Source organism: Charadrius vociferus, unplaced genomic scaffold, assembly GCF_000708025.1.
Source record: "Charadrius vociferus isolate BGI_N301 unplaced genomic scaffold, ASM70802v2 scaffold67, whole genome shotgun sequence".
Classification (NCBI taxonomy): Eukaryota; Metazoa; Chordata; class Aves; order Charadriiformes; family Charadriidae; genus Charadrius; species Charadrius vociferus.
Genome location: NW_009649485.1, coordinates 133,028 through 155,560, shown reverse-complemented (window position 1 = coordinate 155,560; position 22,533 = coordinate 133,028). Strand labels below are relative to the sequence as shown.

At 42.8% G+C, this 22,533-nt stretch overlaps 1 protein-coding gene across 1 annotated transcript in view; it reads right to left on the bottom strand.

Moving 5' to 3' along the window:
- The window catches only part of BICD2 (bicaudal D homolog 2 (Drosophila)), a 41,996-nt gene extending 20,252 nt beyond the window's left edge, over positions 1-21,744 (bottom strand). Inside the window, exons 1-2 of the mRNA XM_009889908.1 lie at positions 21,538-21,744; positions 405-557 (exon numbers count right to left, since the gene is read on the bottom strand). Coding sequence (XP_009888210.1) covers positions 405-557; positions 21,538-21,648 — 264 coding nt within the window. The 5' untranslated portion in view covers positions 21,649-21,744. The remainder of the gene's footprint in view (positions 1-404; positions 558-21,537) is intronic.
- Positions 21,745-22,533: the final 789 nt, after the last annotated feature.

Here is a 22,533-nt window from a genome sequence, read left to right as displayed (position 1 = left end):
AACCTATGTTCAGCAATACACCCAGTTAGAGATCCTGTAGAAGAGGATGGATGGATGGATGGTATTGCAAAGAGACACTGAATAACCGATGTAGCAAAAAGAATAAACCAAGTAACAAGCAGACCGGTAGAGACTTCATTTCCATTAAAGAGAAAGAAGGCAATGGAAGGATCTGGAGGTCAAAGCAGAAGCAACAAAGTCTTATGACTGTATATAAAGAGAGTCAATAGGGACTTAAATGTTTTGGGACAACTCTTGGTACCAAAAGATAGAGCTTATAGTCTCAAAAGCAGTACAAACACAAAAAAGAAAAGGTTAGATGTTCAAACGAGACAGAAGCACCCCCATAATACAGGAATTAACTGGTGTTACCAAAGCAATGCTCGCTATTTTGAAAAACTTGCCTGATTTTGCTTCAGGACAGACACTTGTTTCTGGAGACAGATGTTTTCCTCTTCAAGCTCAGTGTAGTCTTGCAGCAAACGCGCTTCTCGGAATTTATATTCCTTGATATCATCTCGCAGACGGGCCCTTTGGATCTCCACATTCTGATTGACCTGGAAAAACAAACCAACCCCCAAAATGATGGTGATTTGGTCAATTACAATTAAATTCCAAAATTTTATCTTTCCTTATGTGCACTAATCAATTAGTTTCAATTCAAATAGAAACTCTTCCCCCCCCCCCCGACTTAAATTACAGAACACCAAGTCATTTGCACAATAATTAGATTTTTTTTCTTGCTTCTCTTACAAATTCTCACCCTTGACTCAAAAGTTAATGAGCAAGCAGGGAAAGCAGCAGTCACACCGACACTGTCTCACTGGCTGTAAGCAACAGACAAGTTTTCCAGATCAGAAGTCAATACGTGAACCTGTTAACACTTAAACAAGAAAGGCCTTTTCACAAGAGAAAGACAGATTCAGATGACCCCATACGTTCTTATTTGGACAGGTATTTTCTGCTGCTTGCCAACAGACCTTTTAATTAGGCCCTTTTATTTATATCCTGTGCAGTAATTTAGAAATATGTTCTAATGAATCCTTTTGGAGAGAGATACTGAGTTAGTGTCAAATTAAATCCAAGATCCCAGGTAGAAAGAAATCACAAGTGTGGTTGACTCGATATCTTGGAGCAGTATGACCTTTAGATCTTTTGTAAATATACACTGGCACTTAAATAAATTAAGCTAACACATATCCAGCTGTGTGAATGGCTCACTGTACTTAGCTCTATTTTCTTCCAACATTATTTTCCTTCAAGCCACATCTTTAAATACTTAAAGTGAAAAATATGTTCTAAAACATTAGCAGAAATATCTTCAGAGATAGGCAAAGAGGCCATATAGTTGCCTACAGAAATAGTACCCAGATATTTTAGCAGCTGTACCTGTGAAGTGACAGGATGGTTTTCCAAACAGTTCTAAATCAGCTCAAAATAAATGTGAGCTCATGAAAGAGGCAGCTTAACAATTCAGCTAGTCAGGTTATGGTATCTTATTTCTGTTTTCATTTATCCAGCAGCATAGCCAAGAAAGCTTCATCCTCTAGTATACAAACTCAGATTCCCTTAGTGTTCTCCGCTTCTGGTTAGAAACAGGAATGTCAGCAATGAATGAAATACAGTCTCAGTCTTCTTGCGAGTGTACAGCAAAAATACACAGAAGTAATACAACAGGTATCAAAAGGCACCTACAGAGAGCTAAAGAGATAAAGGAACTGTTTGTGGCAGGAGCATATGCCAAGACTTGAATCTGGCAAGTTCTGAACACAAACACAGAATCACCTGCAACTGTTAAGGCCAATAAATTTAAATTATAGTTCCCTCACATGTCAGGTGAAGGTTAGACTATATAAACTTGTCTGCTTATTTTTAGCAATGAAGAGAAGAGCGCTACTTCCCAGCACACTGAGAAGCTAAAATAAACATTAATTGCTGAAACCAGACACTACAGTATGACAATGCAAATGAAAAGTTGCTACATCCCCTATTCCATGCCTGAGCAAGCGTTGGCTCTATCTTTGCACAAACCTGGGGCCACAGGGAAAGATGCACGGCAGGTAGGTGAAGGCTACGGAGCTGACATGAATTCACATCTCAACCTCCCCTCAACAACTGCCATGAAGACCTCTTGCCTTTGGCAGAGGGAGCCTCCAGCCAGATAATCCAAACTGTTTAACAGTTCGGATTGCAAAAGGCTCTTGCATCAAACAGTTTCATACAAATTAGGAGATCTTGTCTCTAATTTTCCCCATTCCCCAAGCAAGTGAAATGCAATGGAAGACCTCCCACAAAGCTACTGGCAAGCTTCTCTCCCCACCATTCAGGTTGCTTTGCTCCTCTTCCTCCCTGGATGATCTAATCTTTCTCTTTGCAGAGATCAATGCCTGGAGAAATCACTGGTGCTAGTCTTTTTTCTTGGAGAAAGAATGGTTTCTGTCCAATCCTGCCCATTTAATTCAGAGCAACAGTAAGAGCTCATTATTTAATGCAAAAGTATTGTCATGCTCTGCCTAGCACAAGAAAAAGTCATTCTATTTCAGCATGTACAGAAAGGCCAGATTTAAAAATAGCTCCCTTGTTTCCTGACCGGGGAAGGAGGATATAACCTAGATTTACTGGCTGTTTAGCAAGCTGAACGTTCAGTTTGCTCTTAGCATTTTCTTGTCAAATAAATGTGCATGCTTGCAAGCTGCGAGATTACATTGGGTGCCATGCTATCTCATATAACTGACCAAATGGCAGCATTTTTTTTTCTGCAGGAAAGAGAAGCTACTGCATCTCTCCTTGACTGGATTTTTCTATTACCCACAAAGAAAGAGGTATTCACATATTTGAAGACAGACACACATAGATTGCGCATGTTCTCACAGGTGGTGTTTTACGGTTCCTCAAGAGCACAGACGAAGTGAGCTGAGCTATGGATGAATTTGAACCTTTCTGTGACTCTTCAGTGGCTTTCTCCTTCCTCCTCTGCCTGAGCAACCCCCAAGCACAGGGTAGACAGGGGACTAGGAACACAAGGGCATGCCTGGCCAGGCTCTCAGCTACACAGAAGGTCACACCTCCAACCCAAAGTGAACCACATAGCACTTAGAAAACATCATTACCACTGTGTGGAGAATTGATGGCCATAAAAATCCCATTGAGTGTTCGTCTATCTGATAAAACCCCTCAAATTCTCAACCTATTCCCACTATGCAGAAGCCTCTCATCCATCCTGCCCAGGAAAAGACTGTGATCTGAGAGTGAGTTCACCTGATCTAAAGGCCACAGACCACTCTGATCCTGCTGCTAGAGAGCTTGTCTTCAGCATTTTCATCCTCTCAGCTTTGCCTCCAAAGTTCTGCACAGGGCTCCTCCGAGCAGGACCGCTGCTAGAAATGGCAGGGATTTCCTTAGGACCAGTTTGAATCCAGCCTTGCCTGCGTATCAAAGCCACGACTACTGTCCTTCTTCACTGCCAAAAGCCTGCTCCTTGGAACGTATTTTACTAGTATACCCTGGCATATGAAGTTATGCATAATTTGACTCTGAGGATTAAAACAATTGAGAAAAAAGATTTCTATTACCCTGAACTCCACCAGCTCACGGCTCAGCTTGAGTTCCCCACTGTAGTCAACATGCTCACACCTCGTTTGACATGTCACTTATCACCAAGAGTCAAAATGTAGTTTGCCCAAATTTATTACCAATTCCAAGATTAGATTTAAGGCTTCATGCAATAAATATTTCTAGATATACTAATTCCCTCTTGTGTTCTTCATAGGAAGGGGTCACAAAAAAGGATGCAGACTCTTTGGAAGAAATACAGCGCAATTGGAAAGGACTGCAACTCATCTATATTCTGTTTGAGTAGGGAAGAGAAAAATCACACAATCAATTAGGTTGGAAAAGACCCTTAAGATCACCAAGTACAACTGTTAATCTAACACTACCAAGTCCACCAAAATAATCAATAAAGCATCATGTCTTAGACATTTTACTAAGTATCAGGATGAAAATTGGGAAGACTAATCCTCGGACACTTACATAACTTAGCGCCTTCTTTGGCACTTTTTTGAAGGAAGCTCTTTAGCCAGTGTTCTTCTAAACACTGCCTTCATACTCACAGCTGTTGCTGCAGAAGAGCCAACCACAAAGCTACATCATCTACCGCAGGTACCACTGGTGAAATTAAGAACTCAAAATATGGACCATAAAGCTTTTCTAGGTGCATAACAGAAAATTTCAAGTCAATCACTATATGTTAACACAACTGACAAGTTACATTATTTAGGCTACAAAGACCAGGAGTTGCAAGTTGTGTGTGAAATTCACAGCTGCCCATCTGATTTTAATTGTGTTTCCTTTGCACATGTGAGGACCAGGGTCCTGTGGCAAAGTATCACATAACTGTGTAATTAAGGGCTGGGATATAAAACACCCCCTCAAACAGAGCCAAATTAAGATTGCATAAGAAACCAAAAATAATCGTCCCCTAGTTCTCAAGTTACGGGCTCTTAGATTTTTTTTTTTTGGTATTATAGATGTAAACAAGCCACTAATATATGGCAGAAAAAAAATAAAAAGTTCCATTAGATCCAACTATCACTATATATCACTATATATTACCAAAATGTTTGGAAAGCTGTACTTTCACTACCGCAGTAAGGATCACCTGTGTCACAAGGCTGGCTGTTGTACCCAGCAAGGGGCAAATGCTTTGGGGGTGGAGACACAGATCATCAGCACCTGAGAATGCCCTTCTCTCTCTCTCATCTTCCTCAGATGCTGGAGCTACACAAGCTTCTCATTTTTAAAAATTTGCCCACTCTGTTCTTACAGCAGAGCTACTATAAAACAGTATAAAAACATTTATTTCTTTATGCAAAGGAGAAATACCCTGGTGGCCTGGCTCTGCTTCCTCATTCACAGGAATGACATAGGACAGCCACCGTGTTACTCAAATGTCACTGTTGTAGCTTTTATACTTCAATTCAGTTCACGAGCCACAGATATCCCTCTCCGGCCCTGCACAACAGAAATGGACCATCCTTTGGATACAAATCTCTGTTTTTTCTAATTGTATCCACCACCTGTGTCTCCTCTCCAAACACTGCTTGGGAAATTACTATGAAAACAGTTCTTAAAAGTGACAGAAAAATTAGTGTGCTCTCAGCAGTGTTTTACAACAAAAACACAGTCAAAAGGAATATTGCAAAAGACAGACCACACAACCAGTACAGAAAGTCACTGCATCAATCAGACTGTATTTCCCAGAATTTATAGCAAGTGTTTCTGGTGTCTTGTTCACACAAGCCCACTGGACAAAAATAAAGTAGATATTATGCTAAACTGCAGTTTGGACTCTTCCCTACTCTTCTGCTGGAAGTCATGCTGGAACATGGTCTATCTGCTGAAAAGCTGCTTAACCTTCTAAGCCTTGGTGTGAATGCAGACAGAGGTAGATAGAAATAGGGAGGGAAACAGGAAGGCGGAGCACTGAGGTCACTTAGAAGCAGAAGAAATAGTGTTTTGTTTGTGTGTTTTCAAAAGCAAAGTCAAGCTTTAATTGCATTTCATGCAGAAAAAACTTACTGAGAGAAAAAAAAAAAACCCAAGAGGTAGATGACTCATATCCCAGTCAAAGTCTCCCTTCCCAGGTGCCTCTCTGAAATATTATTTTGCCCTGGGAACGGGACAGGAGGTGGAACCAAACAACAACATCAACAAAAAACCACAAAACCCCAGCAGTAGCAACTGCAGTCAAAAGCAGGCGAGAAGCTCAAAGCCCACCAGTGCAGCACTTGTCCCTGGCGCTCTTGCAGGAATCTGAACCATGCTCAGATGCCACAGCAGGTGACTCTGCCCTGCTAGCACAGCTCAACAGTGCAGTATGAACCCTTCATACAGAGCACCAGGAACACCTGTGGTAGCCCCTCAGGGTGTTCTGCAACTAAATGTTAAAAAACATTACTAAAAGAGCTCCTCACCTCATCCCTTTCGAGGTCTTCCTACACCTGGGCCAGGTGTATGCCCATTTTATGCATTTGGAGCCACTGAGCAAATCTGACCCGATTTCTCTTTCCTAGCAGAAGTCGCAGTCTTTTTTTTTTTTTTTTTTTTTTTTTTTTTTTGACTAGGAGACAAGTTCTGAAGATCTCTAATTCACATAAGACATGCTGAGCGTTCCCAAGCAGAGTCAGGTTGAACTCCGTGACAAACACCCTGCAGGGAACAAAAATCAGAGCTGGCAGGGAAGAAGAGGTGGAATAGGCACAACTCGCAGCACGTTTATTCTCCTGCAGAAAGTGAGGAAAAGAGCATAGTAGCTACTGAGCATAACCTATACACAATGCTCCCAATAGCTCTGAAGCATTAATGAAAGACATGTGGCTACACTGAAACTTTGGTAGCAAATGTGCACAAATGCCTGGTTTTTGTTTGCGGGTTGTTGGTGTTTTGTTTTGTTTTTTTTTTTTTTTTTTTTTTTTTTTAACTTGTCCTCTCATTATTCAAACACCTACCCCATGACAAAGCACCTTACTATGGATACACACATCTGTGATTAATGCTGGAGTGCCACGCCATTAATGGGCTCAGCTCAAGATTTATTAATTTTTTTGCAAACAATTAAATAAAAAACTTTGTGAAGCTGGGACATTAAGGATGGGTTTATTGCAACACTGGAGAACAAAGAACTGCACTGTCATGGATTTCTTTTCTGCGCAATATTAGAGATACCTGAGCTGAGACTCAGTTACTACAGTGTATCCTGGCGCCATTTAAATCTCTTATAACTACTTAATCAGCACTAAGTCTTGCTACAATGTTTTATTACTTAATGTATGGTTTGCTAACTATCTGTTCAAACATCAGCTCCAGTCCGGAGTCAAACCCACATCCTCCAAACCCTTTCTTTGTCACGGGGAGGGTGAACACCTGTGCTGGGAAGAGCAACATCTCACTTAGTCTTGTCTAAGTTCCACGTATACGAATCCAGCCCTGCTCTAGTGATGCTCTCCAACAACCCAGGCAAGGATAAATACACCTCTGCCAAGCACAGGCTGCCCACCCAAACTGGTGGTCTTCGCCTGGTAGCCCACTGGGCGGTAACCACAAGGTGGCTGCACTAGTGCAAGCCCACACAGGCAGCAGTGCGATGCCTTCATAGAAACAAACAGATCAATGGTGTGGAAGAAGCTAGGCGAACTGGAATGAGCCTTCACAGTATCACAGAATGGTCAGGGTCGTAAGGGACCTCTGGAGATCATCTAGTCCAACCTGCCAGAGCAGGGTCACCTACAGCAGTTGCACAGGACGGCATCCAGGCGGGTTTGGAATGTCTCCCGGAGCAGAAGAGGGGACCCTACTCCCTCTGTGCATTCCCAGCTGCACTCACTGAGACCTGGGCTTGTCCTCCTGCAGCGTGGTGGCAGTGGGTGGGCCTGGGCTCTGCACCAAGGCTCCAGCCGAGCGTGGGAGTCTGGATAGAAAATGCTGACCCAAACTTGACGACAGTGTAATGAATGGCACTGTGTAACATTCTGATTACCGTCTCCCCCTTCCTGCACTGAATCGCTTGCTAAGAGCAGTTCAACTCCAGCTGCTTTTCAAATCTCAAATCTAAATACTTGGCAGCATTCCACATCCTTCACTGCCAGAAAGAAAATGTTTAACTCTTACAAGGCCTGCCAATAAGCTTTTAGGTAGCTGTTATCTTTCACCTACAGAAGGGCTGGTGGAGCAAATTCCAGCTCTAAGAAGGGTATTTAAAAGACAGGTAGATGTGGTGCTGAGAGACATGGTTTAGTGGTGGACTTGGCAGTGTTAGGTTGATAGTTGGACTCAATGATCTTAAAAGATTCCTTCCAACCTAGATGATTCTATGATTCTATATTGGATATTAGGCAAAATTTCTTCATCGAAAGAGTTGTCAAACATTGAACAGGCTGCCCAGGGAAGCAGTGGAATTGCCATCCCTGGAGGTATTTAAAAGATGGGTAGACGTGGTGCTGAGGGACACAGGTTAGTGGTGGGTTTGGCAGTTGGATTCAATGATCTTAAAGATCCTTTCCAACCTAGATAACTGTATGATTCTAAGGGTCACTGCCACCCAAAGTGTCCCCAGGCAACCACCCACAGAGATGGGTGATGCTCAACAGCAGCATGCCTGCTGTCTCAGCTAGCTGGTTTTGAAGGGTTTTCTGTGTGCTGTGTTTGTATTTTCAGATGCTAATGAAACAAGCTTGAGGTTCTTTCAACAAACCTCCCTCAAGCTGGAAGGAGAAGCAAGAAAAGAGTTCAGTAACTGAGACAACAGCCCTTTGCTTTCAAGGGTTTGCCTGTGATTCCCCCAGGTCTGGGAGGGCACAGGGATGTTGTCCCTTGGGGGACACCTGAACTTGGGTATACCTCAGGAATATTGGAACTGAAGCTCCAACTGCAGTAATTCTCCCTCTGGATGCAAACTAGCAAGGGACTAGAATGATAAATCACACTTCCAGGAAAACAAAATGAACAATAAACTAGCTAGACTTACAGAAGCAGCATAGAGCCTTTGCTGCCTCTTCTGCGGCTTTGTCTACAGCCCGTGCTCAGAGCAATAAAGTAGTATCAAAGATGTATTTCAATCAGTAGCTCTAAGTCACATTTAATTTAAAAAAAAGAAAAAAATATTGTGACATCCAACATAGTTTTTTTCTTTTTCAGATTAAGCCTACTTATTAAAAGCTCCTGCACTCCTTAACAGACAACAGCAACAAAACCTACAAGTGAGATTATTGCTCTGCCTGGAGAAGCTGTGGTGGCTCTAAGGACTTACAGAACAAGAGATCAGAAAGCAAATTTTGAAACAGTAATTTGTTCAATTTGATTTCAGATCCTTGAAAGCTCTCAGCATTTCCCAACTGAAGCATACAATCTGGACTCTTCTGATGCTCCAGGTGTCTTAGGAGAGTCAAACACCTGCAATCCACAGCAATAATTTGATAGCAAACTCAAACCAGACCAGTTTCCCTATCTAGAAACTGGCCTACATCTCTGGTTTTAGGAAGACACTCCTCATCTCAAGAACACCCATGCTGCTGGAATACCGCTGGCAATGCAGCCACAACAGCTCGTCAGAACGGAGAGGTGACAATTCCCTGTCTGCTGGCTCTCTGTGTGGTGAATCTCCCCATGAGCTGACCCAACCCTAACCCTGAAGGTGCCACGCGTGCCCCAGCCCCTGCCACTCTGGGAAAGTCCCACGTGCTGCCCATGCTCCCAGCATGCTCCCAGAACAGCTCGGGACCAGAGCAGTGACCAGTCGGCCACCCTGGTGGGGAAGGGGCCAGGAATCCCTTCTAACGCTATCGGACCTTTCCTTCTCATCACAGCAGTTGATCTCCTGAATGGCCTCGCTTGTCCCTGACCAAGCTAAAACAAGTCTAATGTTTTAGTATTTCCATAAACCACTTCTTCTAGCCTACTGGTAACTCCTAAATGCTTTTCTCCCTGGTCAGGCCTTTTTTTGTTGTTACTTTTGGATTTTGATTTTAACATCCTTCTATTAATCAGTGATAAAGACCAAAAAACTCCCACTTCAATGATATTACAGAAGAACTACTCTACGCTGTGCTCTGTGCTTCATGCCCGCAGCCCAAAACTGCCATTTTCCTCCACTGTTATGCCCCTTTGCAAATCCATGTTAAGTTTGCCTCGTCAGAAATGTCCACAAACCACATTTTCAATAATCTTAAGTACAAGTTTCTCTTGTTAATTAAAGCCTGCCCTCCTCTGTTACAAGGTTTCTCGGAGGCTTATTTCTTTTCTTACTCATATTTCTTACCCTAATATTAAAGGCCTATTTTAAAGTTTCCATTAACCGTTTCCAGCAGTGAGAGTCTTTCTTGGGCAGATTTAACGCTAGCATACTGCGGCAGCAGGCCAGGAGCAGGTTTATGGTACTTCAGCACTAGATACCACAAATCGGTCAGACTTAAAAAGAATTTACAATTAAAATAAAATTGACAAAACGTCAAAGTTAGCACAGCTATCAAAGATTAGAGGTCTCCTATTGGCTTATTTTGGCCATAACTTATTTATATGTAAAGCATGAGATGAAAGCGTTGACTAAATTTCTACTCCCAACATTAGTGGCCTATTTTCACAAGGTGGCCCACCTCCTGGCAGCAGAAAATGCTTAGTTTACGCGACCCAATCCTACGGAGATACAATCAGCTCAAAACCATGTGCTTAGAGCTCCATCGCTACTTCAAACAATTTCAATGAACTAAATCCCAAAGGAGTTATCTACCTAAATTAATGATACCACTTTATAAGTAGCAGAGGTATATGAAAGATTTTGCTTACAATTAGATTATGGAAGCGGTACTTATTTATAGAAAATGCCACAGAATAAAAGAAAATGCTGTGATATTAAATAATATCATATGGGAGCCTTATGAAGGCTGGATTAAAAAAAAGTAAATAGAGATTTTCCCTTTAAAGGCACAGTACTCTTTCTGGAGTACAGCAGAGGCAAAGCAGATGCCTGGCAGCTCCAGAGGCCCAGAGCTACATGGTATACATCATGGAGTGATGCCCACCCCTGGTCCAACTCACAGGAACGCCTGCCAGGTCCACCCATGTGTCTGGACGCAGCAGTCTTCCCTCTGCTACCTGGGGCCATCACCAATTCCAGTACTCATCTGTAGGAAACCACAAAACCCATGGATGCAGTAAGCGCCACACTGTGATTCTGGATAAAAAAAAAACTCTTCTCCCTGAGCAGGATGTGCTAATGGCATAGTCCTACCAGTCTTCACTCACACGAAAGAGTGAACTTCAGCCAAGGTGTTCATCTCTTTGGCTGCAGGAACAGCTCCTAACACCAGCGGAGTCAGACTCTGGCACAGTTCATGCTGCCAAGCTGTGATCACTCAGCATTTCCAGGTCAAAGTTGTTGTTTTCTACTTCACCTACAACATTTTCTCGTAATGCTTCACACACAACACGCCGACTTGCGCACAGATTGCAGGAATTGCATGAGTCTCCATAGAAATTTTTTTTAATTAAGTTGCCATGTATAACCTGCATTAAACTAGAGGCAGAACCTCTGATGAGTGCAAAAGATCAAGTGCAGAGGGATGGAAAGCAGGAAGGGAGTAGAGGGAGGTCCTTAGGGGGATTACCCAGCTGCTGCCGTACCACAGCCTGCATCTCTTTTCAAACAGACATACCGTGTGTTACAACAGCAGCAGGACCCAAGCAGCTCGGATTTTGTTTTAGCAGCCTTGTTTACCACTTGGACAGAGTTTAATAACTTTCTGATGACCTAATACAATTACTTCACATATATTATGACTAAATGATGAAATCTCCTTCCCTTCTCAGAGTGGTACTTCAGACAGTGCATTATATCTAGCTTGTATTCTACAGAAATAAACAGATGTGGGGACACAGCAGTTGGATCTTCGTCAAACCATGACTAAATGATGTCTCCAGAGGTTTCCTTTGTCTCTTGACTGTTATCTTGCAGCTACAAGAGGCTTTGACAAGCCAAAACCACCACTGGGTCAGTTGTTGTGAACGTACTTACGCCACAGCAGCCTCTTCCTTGCAGGACATGCTTTGGATGGAGCAGCCAAGTTCTGCGTGCAGAATACGGTACACTGAAGTTGTATACCAGTAATTAGCAAGCTACTGTTTTGCTGACAGCCACTTGCACTCAAAGTGCACGCTCTGTGCCTATTATAAGGCCACTGACCTATATTTCCATAAAGCAAGAGAAAATAATATCAATATTTGGCTGTATAAAAGTAAGACACTGCACTTTTTCTATAAAAAAAAAAACCACAGAGTATTTTCCCAAGAACTATTTTGATAGCTCACACTAAATTTATACTGTATAAAAATCTAAATGTAGACAAAACTGGCAGCAGCAAAACAGAAGAGTCCCTTTGTCTTGAGAAAAGCTATGTCCCTTGACCCCATGTTAGTTTTTCCTCCCACAAGAGTTTTTGTCTAAGTTCCTCTGAACTCGAATGGCTGAGAAACTGTGAAGATCAAATAGCTCTGTTAGAATAGAATCATAGAATGCTTTAGGTTGGAAAGGACCTTAAAGATCATCCAGTTCCAACCCCCCTGCCATGGGTAGGGACACCTCCCACCAGACCAGATTGCTCCATTTCCCATCCAACCTGGCCTTGAACACCTGATGGGGCAGCCACAGCTTCTCTCGGCAACCTGGGCCAGCGTCTCACCACCCTCAGAGGGAAATTTTTTTTCCTAATATGTAATCTAAATCTCCCCTCTTCCAGTTTGAAGCCATTCCCCCTTGTCCTATCACTACATGCCCTTGTAAAAAGTCCCTCTCCAGCTTTCTTATAGGCACCCTTCAGATACTGGAAAGCTGCTGTAAGGTCTCCCCAGAGCCTTCTCTTCTCCAGGCTGAACACCCCCAACTCTCTCAGCCTGTCCTCCCAGCAGAGGGGCTTCAGCCCTCTGTTCATCTTCGTGGCCTCCTCGGGCCCCGCTCCAACAGCTCCGTGTCCTTTTTATGTTGAGGGCTCCAGAGCTGGATGCAATATTCCAGGTGTGGTCTCACGAGAGCGGAGTAGAATCACCTGCCTAGAACATGCACCGCCATCATTAAGACACAAAAAGGGCAAATCTCCATTCTAGATCCTGCACTTTAGGGCATAATGCCACGACAGTGGAAGTGGTGGCATCCCATTCTCAGAAGCAGTTGCACTGCCTGTGCTGACGGGACCATCGGTATTCCAAGTTAGCCATAAGCTGTCCCAACAAATACTGCTCCTAGAGCTGCTGACTGTTTTCACATTGGCCACACAGCTGTAACACCATGAACTTCCTTAGCTATTCTCAAAAAACAGATCCAAACCAGTTAGTTATTGGGTTGAAATCAAGTCATCTTTTCAATCTCTGCAGCAATGGAGGGTCAGGGTAAGCCAGGTAAGAAAACCCACAGCTACCTCTCTGGCTTCTAGACCTAAGCTACCCCACACAGAAGCAGCTCAGATTTACTTGCACACGATTATTCAATACCTGGTTATTTTGTTCATTATTTCCCCTTCAGTCCTGGCTACATGAGGAACCAGTGCCTGTCTGACACACTGGGAGGGAGCTTTGGTTCAGGAAAATGCTAACTACCCTGGGTTTCTCTTACTTGCTCAACTTTTAGAGCAGCAGACTGATTAGCCTTTGGGTAATCAAATGCTAAAATGTAGCAGGGGTTAGCTACACTCACTAATGAAATAAAGAGATAGAATACTAATTTACATCACTTAAAAAAATCTGGACCCCCTCCTTGATCTGCAGATGATCCAGCGGGCATTACCAGACATTACCACCCCAAACTCACTCACCTACAAAAAAGGGTAAAGAGGAATATCAGTAAAGTACATCAAACCTATACTTGAAAACCAAACCACAGGGTAAAAAAAAAGAATGGATTTTAATACAGTTGCAAGAGCAGCAACAGCACAGCAATGCGATTTCTGATACTAGAGGCACATCCCCTAGTTGGCTCTGCAAGCTTCTGCCGAAGCGATGTTTTGTCACAAACCACGTTCTTAAAACATAACCATATGTGACTTGAAAATAAATCTCAGGGTGCAGTCCTGAGTCAATTTATCAGTCCAGAACTATGAGGTGGAACAAACGACTTTTTTTGCCCAAGCACATTCCAGTACTGCTTTGAGGCTTACTGTAGTACACGTTCTTTCATATTTAAAAAAAACCCAACACAACAACAAAAAAAAACCCACCAACCAATCAATCTGATCCAAACAAATCTTACTTGGATAGATTGCCAAGGGCCATCTACTTTAATGGAAGCAGTGCCAAACACAGGCAAAACAAAGCAATCTCCCTGCTTCTCATCTTAAAATCACACTACAGGAAAAGCGGAAGTTTTCACTCAGCATGAAAAAAAAAAAAAAAAAAGAACAAAAGAACAAAAAACCTCCAATCTTCTTGAATTAACAGTTTGCAAAGTTACTTCAAGCCATTGTTTCACTAATTAGAGCGCTTCCAGCTCCTCTTTTGATTATGCATATTGATTTTACATGGGTTGAAAGATTACAGCTGCATACAAGAGACTTTCTCCCTCTGCTGCTCAACCCTAGGCAGACTGAAGGTCATCGTGAAGGTCACAAGGAGCCGCCAATAAAGAGAAAACCCCATCCTGCTATTACCATGGCACCACCAGGCACCCAGCAATTTAACTGTACGAGAACAGAAAGATGCCCCACAAGCGTGCCCCAAGGTTAATTACCCAACAAAACCGTATCATAGATGCTTAACTGGTAACTGAAACTTTGAGAATCATATTTAGAATTTTATAATGTCAGAAGAACATGAATTTATTTTAATATTTCTTTAAAATCTGAAAATACACAGAGTTCAAACGGTGACTTTCAATGCCCCCATTTTCAGTCTTAATTCATTTTTGGACACAGAGTCTCTAGGCAGCAGACATTACAGCAAGAGAAACACTGTAGTTACCGTCTTTCCTCTGAATATATCAGTGCACAACAACAAAAGAAATCACGAGCAGATGCCTCCTTGAATACGTGCAAAGCACATCAACTGAATTTCCACGACAATTCATCTTCTTTGGAATGGATTTTTATTACGTTTCAAATGGATACAAACACTACGCAGTCCTTCCTTTCTGTAAAAATACTCAGCTCTTTTTCCCTTAAAAAAAAAAAAAAAAGCCTTGTCGATATAAAAAAAAAGTCAACTTCAATGAAAATAAAAAGGTGGGAAGAAACCAGCTGCCATCTGCAGCCATCTGCAATGTGCTGAGCCAGCACACAGCCATGTACCGCAAACAGACTGTTATCACTGCCTTTGAACTTCCCGCACTGGACAAAAGACAGTAGGGTTTTTTAAAAAAAAAAAAAAAAAACAAAAACAAAAAAAAACCAAAAAAAACCCAATACTATTCACACTGTGACGCTTCTAGTTCTTTCAACACATTAGAGGACAAGAAATCCAGTCCTGCATCCTAAATTTGATTGGCTCAGTACCCTCCAGACAGAGGCTCGTCACTGCTTTGCTTTTAGAAACAGAGCTTTACCAATCTGCAAACAGCCACTTCTACATTTGGAGCACATTTAGCAGCAGATTTCCAGCCCTGCTGCTCACTTCAGGAGTAACTCTTTCAGTGTATTTTCTCATTATTTACACGTGCTTCTGTATGCACAGTTGAAAAAAAAACAGCAATGAATCAAGGAGTATCTTCTATATGCTGCTGTGGGGGAGTATTTGAGGGAGGGGATTCTGCCCCTCTGCTCCACTCTGGGGAGACCACACCTGGAATATTGCATCCAGCTCTGGAGCCCTCAACACAAAAAGGACACAGAGCTGTTGGAGCGGGGCCAGAGGAGGCCCCGGAGGTGCTGCGAGGGCTAGAGCCCCTCTGCTGGGAGGACAGGCTGAGAGAGTTGGGGGTGTTCAGCCTGGAGAAGAGAAGGCTTTGGGTAGACCTTACAGCAGCTTTCCAGTATCTGAAGGGTGCCTATAAGAAAGCTGGAGAGGGACTTTTTACAAGGGCATGTAGTGATAGGACGAGGGGAAATTGCTTCAAACTGGAGGAGAGGAGATTTAGATTAGATATTAGGAAGAAATTTTTCCCTCTGAGGGTGGTGAGACACTGGCGCAGGTTGCCCAGAGGCTGCCCCATCCCTGGAGGTGTTCAAAGCCAGGTTGGATGGTGTACCTACCCATGGCAGGGAGGGTGGAACGGGGGGATCTTTAAGGTCTCTTCCAACCTAAAGCATTCTATTCTTCTGCTTCCAAAAGCTGCAAACCCTGCTCTGCTACTGTCCTTTCTGCTTGGAAAGAACTCCTCTAGAGATCAAGTCATTTTTTCTTCCTTTCTTTTCCAAGATTCTTCTGAGAAAAGACAATAAATCTTTCAGCACTTGCCCTCCTCTTAGCTGTTCACCCACATATACAGCATTACAGATTAGACACTATTCAGAATGGGGAAGGTGGTTTACTCTACACCATGCAAGTGTGTACAGAAAATAAGTGTTATACAAGCATATTTTTGCTGTATGATTAACATTACTTCAGGTTTCTTTGACCTTTGCAATATATCCAGAAATATTAAGGCCATAACATTGAGAATTTCATACAATTTCATTGCATTAAAACTGCATTTTATTTAAAAAGAGAAGAAAGAGCCCTCGATTTGATACAGAAATACAGGTCAGACTACATGAACCACAGGTCTTCAAATCTAGAATATAGTGTAATAAACTAATTGCACACACTTTTGGCCACTTACCAGCAGTGCACAGTCTGTAATTTAGAGCACAACAAAAATCTTGTTTCCACTTATTCTCTGCTATAATGGAACTCATGCCTTCTTTAAACATAGCTCCTGATACAGCTTTTAGGAAAGGAAAGGCAGTACTGCATAGTGTTTGTATCCATGTCAAACATAATAAAAATCCATTCCAAAAAAACCTGACATGGACGCTTTCTTTCCTTGGCTGCAGAGAGTTCTGTTGTGCATCTTCCTGTAGGGGTTACGAGTGCATTCAAGAGGGAGAAACAGAAAGCAACACAAAGGACTATTCAGCAGCTTAGCTATAAATCCTAGTGGGAAAGAGAAGCATAATCCTAACTTTAGGAACACTCTTCCTTCACTGATGATGTTAAGGAAACCTGGAGAACTTCAGCAATCAGATTACTGTGTGTTTATAGAAGAATCAGCCCTCATCACTCAGAGCAGATAGAGTCATGTCTGACAAACAACTTAATGGCCTACCATGGTGAAAACACTGGCTCTGAAATTGCTAGCAATTTAAACAGTCAAATATTGCGAACAGCCTGTGTCCTGGGCTTCCCAGCAATGTCTCTTCCACCTCAGTTCACATATTTTTAACTGCAGGGCCCAGAAAGCTGATATGAGCAGCTGTAATATTGCTACATCCAAGGATATGGAGAGATGACTGTGAGCAACTACATTACAGCACGTGTAAGGCAGTCGTGGTTGAAGTGGCCTGACCTAATGCAGTGCATCTTACGTTTCCAGTGACAGAAGATCAGCTTCCACTTGAAGCTGTTCTCATCAGAGTGCAGGCAATTTCTGCGTGTCCTTCAGTGAAGCATTTGGCTACCCACAACCAGAGACCAAAGTCTAGGTCTTCACTGAAGAAGAGGGCAGGGCTGGCTGGTTATTTTTTTAGGCTTACTCTGAGAGTATGGGTGAGCTTTATAAGCTGTACACTTAGTTAAGGAAATTATCTACACGATTAGACTAGAGCATGAGGGTTGTTAGAGTAACTTGAGACTCTAGAAACACAAACTGGTGGCCATTCCTCTGATGCAAGTCAAGGGAATAGAATGGAGGGATAAAACTGACATGGAGGGATAAAACTGACAGATCTTTCTAGAGGTCTATGTGCTGGGTATTCCTTTTCTGTAAGGTAAAAAATAAACAACAAAAAAAACCAGGATAAACAATTGTGTGTCTGTGTTTGACACAGACCTGAAAAACCTAGCACTATAAAGAGAAACAAAGAGTCCCCTGCACACAGCAGGGCCGGGTAACTGCACGGTGTTCATTATCCTTCAGATTGACACATGCTTTCTTGGTAAAGCCTGTCAGTCAATAATGCAGAACAAGAAAGTTTCTTCAGAACAAACCTCAGAAAAACAGCTTCCACGGAAAACGCCTTGGAGGAATGAAATTACTCACACGTTGCAGACAGCATGCTTTATAAAACCCACAAGTTATTTAGTACATATTATATTACACCATGTCAGGTCAGCTATTTTTCTTAACTAATGTATAAAAGAGCACACATTAAAATATATTTCCTTCTTGAGGTTACATAACCAAAATGCCTTTTACTTTCCTGCGAAAAAATCACTCGTTTATTGTTCAGCTGCTCCATACTGGGCATGGCCGCCTCATGACTTCACAGCCAAATCACCCGATGAAATCTGTTTTCGTCCTACTAAAACACAGGAGAGATGAAAGAAGATTAAAAAAGAATGGCAATTAACAATTACTCCGGAGCAATTACTCCTTCCAGTGACTCTTCCAGGACAGAGGAGCTGCTGAGCTAGCTAATGACAGCAGTAAAATTCATAATCTGTAACCACCCTGTCAGCCTGTCTCAACAGGCCAAAGTTAGATAATTCAACAGAAAGCATCAAAACCACTTCTGTCTGCTACAGCAACCCCAGGTGTACCAAACTCTTCTCCTTCCAAAAACAACTCATCACTTCTCTGCAAGTGTCCTGAGAAGACGCGAAAGGAATGACAGCATCATAAAACGCGCAGTCTTGAATGCACTTCCAACTGATGTGGGTCAACATCTGGCCTCAACCCAACACCACCACCACTACTACTAGCAGCATCTCAAGAGGAGCTGCTGCCAGATACACTCGACCATCTTCCTTGTGCCACTTGCCACTATTAAGGACTGAACTGATATTTGAAAAAAAAGCCCCAGTAAAACTCTGTATCCTATCAGATAGGTACAAAACAGCAGATAGAAACTTTTGCAGCCAGCCCTGACAAGCAAATCTCCCTTAAAAATAAAGCAGAGATTCAGCCTGTCGATTTTTCCAACCTTTTTCTTTCCTTTTTGCTTTTAAACTTCCTTTTAGTTTTGACAGGAGGCAGCCTCTGCCTGGCCAGAGGACGCACAATCAAGCATTTTCCACATCCTTCCTCTTAACAGTATCAAATCCAGAACGGTTGCAATGGAAACAAAGTTTCCTGTTCCCCCAGACATCTTGCAAGTCAGTTCTCATGATAAGCAATAATACAGGGCTTCCAAAATACACACTATAAAGACTAAATCTGCCTACAAACATTCTCTACAACAAGATGGAGAAGAGCCACAGCAGTTTTTCTTTCACCAGCACTCAGAAAAAAGGAAGGATTTCCACTCCATCTCTGCAGTCTAAAACATATTCCACCTTCATCCCCTACACTTGCAGCCTACAGCAGCATTCTTCACAGCACAGAGTCTCCTTCGCCTATTATCAACATAAAAACTTTTACCATGAGACAGGCTAAGACTAAGCACGGCAACAGGGAGTGGGGAAAAACACGCTGCTCATCTTGCTCACTAGCTTACACGGGCGACAGCATCTTCTTGATTTCTCTCACACAACGCTTCCAACTTTAATTTGGTATTAGAGCTACAAACCATCACAGGAGGCCTATGCAAATCCTCCTTACCTGGACAACAATGGTGAAACAGCAACTATTTGAACTTGGGCCACTTTCTGATGCATTGTACAAGAGAAAAGACAAGTCCCTCAAGATAGTCATGTTGACTTGTTTTTGTGGGCCAGGACAAGGCCAGTATCCCTGTTCACACACCCTGCCTCACCATTCCCTACCAGTAATTATAAGGCAATTCAAACCAAAATGCAATAAACAAATAGGCATCTTCAGAGGAAAAGAATCCCAAACCACACATGGTAAATTGCCCCAGATGTTTTCATTTTAACATGAAAGCTTTCATGCCATTTCTTTTTCTCCTCCTCACCTCTTCACCCCATCACATTATACCAGCAGCAGAAGAACCAGCTAGGCTGAAAAAAATAAAAGGGAAGGAAAGAAGAATGCACACACTGAGATGACACAAAGTGACAGGCAGAGAACCCCTTAACTGCAAGGTTCCAGTTATTTATCACATTAGGTTTAGATTATTTTTTTTTTTAACTGAGTTCTGTTTCCATTCAAAGTTCAAAATCAGTCACATCCAGTTAATTATCATCAGCCTTTAGTCAAGTAACTAAATGCATCTTCCCCCATTCAGCAGAAGACAGTGCAAAATTAAAAAAAACAAAAAACAAAAAACTTTGAAAAAATTAAAATCTTCACAAGGAACCCAACATCGCCCACTTTATCTGGGCAAGGTGGAAGGACAAAGCACAAGAAAAAAAAAACCCACCCTACAACCTGGCAAACCGACAGCTCATCCCAGGGCTGCATAAAGCAAAACACAGCTCCAAGTAAAGGTGACTGAAAACATGGCAGTACCTAGATGGAAAAAATCCCCTTCAGCTGCACTGACGCAGGGAGCTGGATGGAAATCTGCCGACCAGCATGCTTTTAAGCAGTGTTTGGAATCCGTTACAGACATGACACTGCCTCTGGGGCAGGGAGCTTTTGCTTTTAAGCTGTTCTTAAAGGTTAGGAAATAAGAGTTGTGTGTGTGCTTGCAGGGACTGATTCCTTGCCTAAGCAGAGCACATGGACAGATTCCAGCCCTGCTATCCCACAGTCAGGACCCATGAAATTAAAGGAGAGCTTGACTGGCCTGTTCAATCATCTAGGACAGTTTGCCCGATGAATCTCCTCTGTCCTACCCCAAGGAGAGGTACTGTTGAATCCCCATATCTCCACTCACACTTCCTCATGAATTTTGCCACCAAATATTATCCCTGTACCTGTTACTATTTCCTAAAGAAATTAAACGAGACACTTCTGATTTTCAGCTGTGGTCATGCAGAGTACATCAAGACCAAGACATGGTATCTTAGCTAGCCTCCCATCCTGGCAGGGGTGGCCAGTGATTATGTCAGGGCTAGATGAGACTAGTACCCAGCGCTTCAAAGGAAGGTGCATGAAAGCTCATGAGTAATAATTGCTGGTTACGTACCACATCCATCTGTGGTTTACAGTCTCTAACTTTTACCCAGTCTAAATTTAAGCAATGGTTTGAACTCTCAAGACAATCTTTTCCTTATCAGGGACACAGAGATTCATGCTGAGCTACAGATTTCTTAAGTAATTAAGCTTTTTCAGTCAATTTCTCAGCAATCATTTCCCCTCAGAAATAGGCAGTTTTAATACTAAAACAATAAAAGGTGAAAGGTACTTCGACGTAGTAAGTTAAGCAACCTATGAAAAATTAAAAGCCATCACTTTCATGAGAGAAAACACAAGGTTATAAACTTCACTACTCCTCCTCTTGTGCAATTCAGTGTTTTGTTATGCTCTCACATCCTTAGAAGTGAAGGGTGGAAAAAGTGGTAAAAGGTGAAATTATGTCCCAAATAATTTGCAGCAAGAAAATCTGTACTGGCAGCAAGGCAGAAAAAGTACATCCCTAACACCTCTGTGCTTGGACTAAAGAGCTTCCTCTGCTTTTAAGGCAGCGGTTCTCGGACTGAGAGTACTGATGTGCAGTACCCACAGCACCCGCATGGCTCAGACACGCAGTTGTGCATCTGTCCAAGGAGCTGGGACACAAGACAGTGGTTACTGCAGAACTAGTAGGTATTTCAACAAGGCAGAGCGAATTTGTACCACGGCAGAACCACTGTGGCCACAACAGGCTAGGTCAATGGATGGAACCACAAAGCTGGATTTACCGTACTGTTGAATCACAGATGTAACACCTTGCTGAAGTCTCGGAGGGACAACCCATCTTAGCAGGTGCCACTATTAAGCAGACGGCAACCTGCTGAAGAACCTTTCTTATTTTGATTACGCAGCACAAGACAACATAGCCACAATACAAGCTGTGGTGTGCACTGTGCACCTTCGCTTACCTCTTTCAGTTCCTGTGCAACAGAATTAAGGCGTTCATTTTCAGACTGGGTGTTGGTAAGGACATTTCGGAGCTGCTTCAGTTCTGTCTGCAACTCCATAACCTTCTTCATGTAGTACTCTTCCTTGGTAGCCGATTCCTGAATCAAGGTCTCCTCTCTGCTCTCTCCATCTGCTGCTACCTTCTTGTGGTTGGTATGGGCCTGCCCAAAAGCCTAGGAGAGTCAGAACACAAATCTTTTATTAGTAAACTCAGCATTTTGCATAGGTAACTTCCACTTTAAATTGCTGAAACTATTACCTTCATATTTCTTTGATGCAAAACAATGCAACCTTTTCCTACACTCCCCTCATCTGGGATCAGACCTTTAAATGCTATCAAGTGGCCACACAGGGCTTTTGAAAGCAACATGCATCACCCAAGGAATGTCTTGTAAGGGTGCAGAGGATACTTACATAGAACCTTATATAAACCCTCGTGGGAGCGAACAACAATTTATGTAGTGGAGTCTGCTATTAAAGCAAGACTTCAAGTTTTCAACAAGCACACTGCAAGATGACCAGACACTTTTGTGTGTACGTATTCTCTACAGTTGGGTCAGACTCACTTCTGCCAAAGCTGAATCACCGCACACAGATTTATCATTAGCAAGCCTGTTCCATTTCTCAGGCTGGGAGCGCGCTCGCTCTTCCTGATCCAGCTGTACCAAAGAAATGTATCACTGCCTGCTCACTGCTGGAGATTACTGCCCCCTCAAACCTGCCACCCCACTGTGGCTGTAAGCGAGCGAGGTTAGCAGGGCAACTCCCCAACCAGGTTAAGCTAACGTGGGTCACTCTGCCTGAAGTAGGTCACTCTGGCTGCAGACATCATCCCTAGCAGCATGCCAGCAAAGGGACTTAGAGGCAGGTCAGAGATCTAACCTCTTCAGCATAGCATGCCTCTGTTTAGACCGGATATTCTCATTTTTTACCTCCTCCTCCTGCTTCTTTCGGGG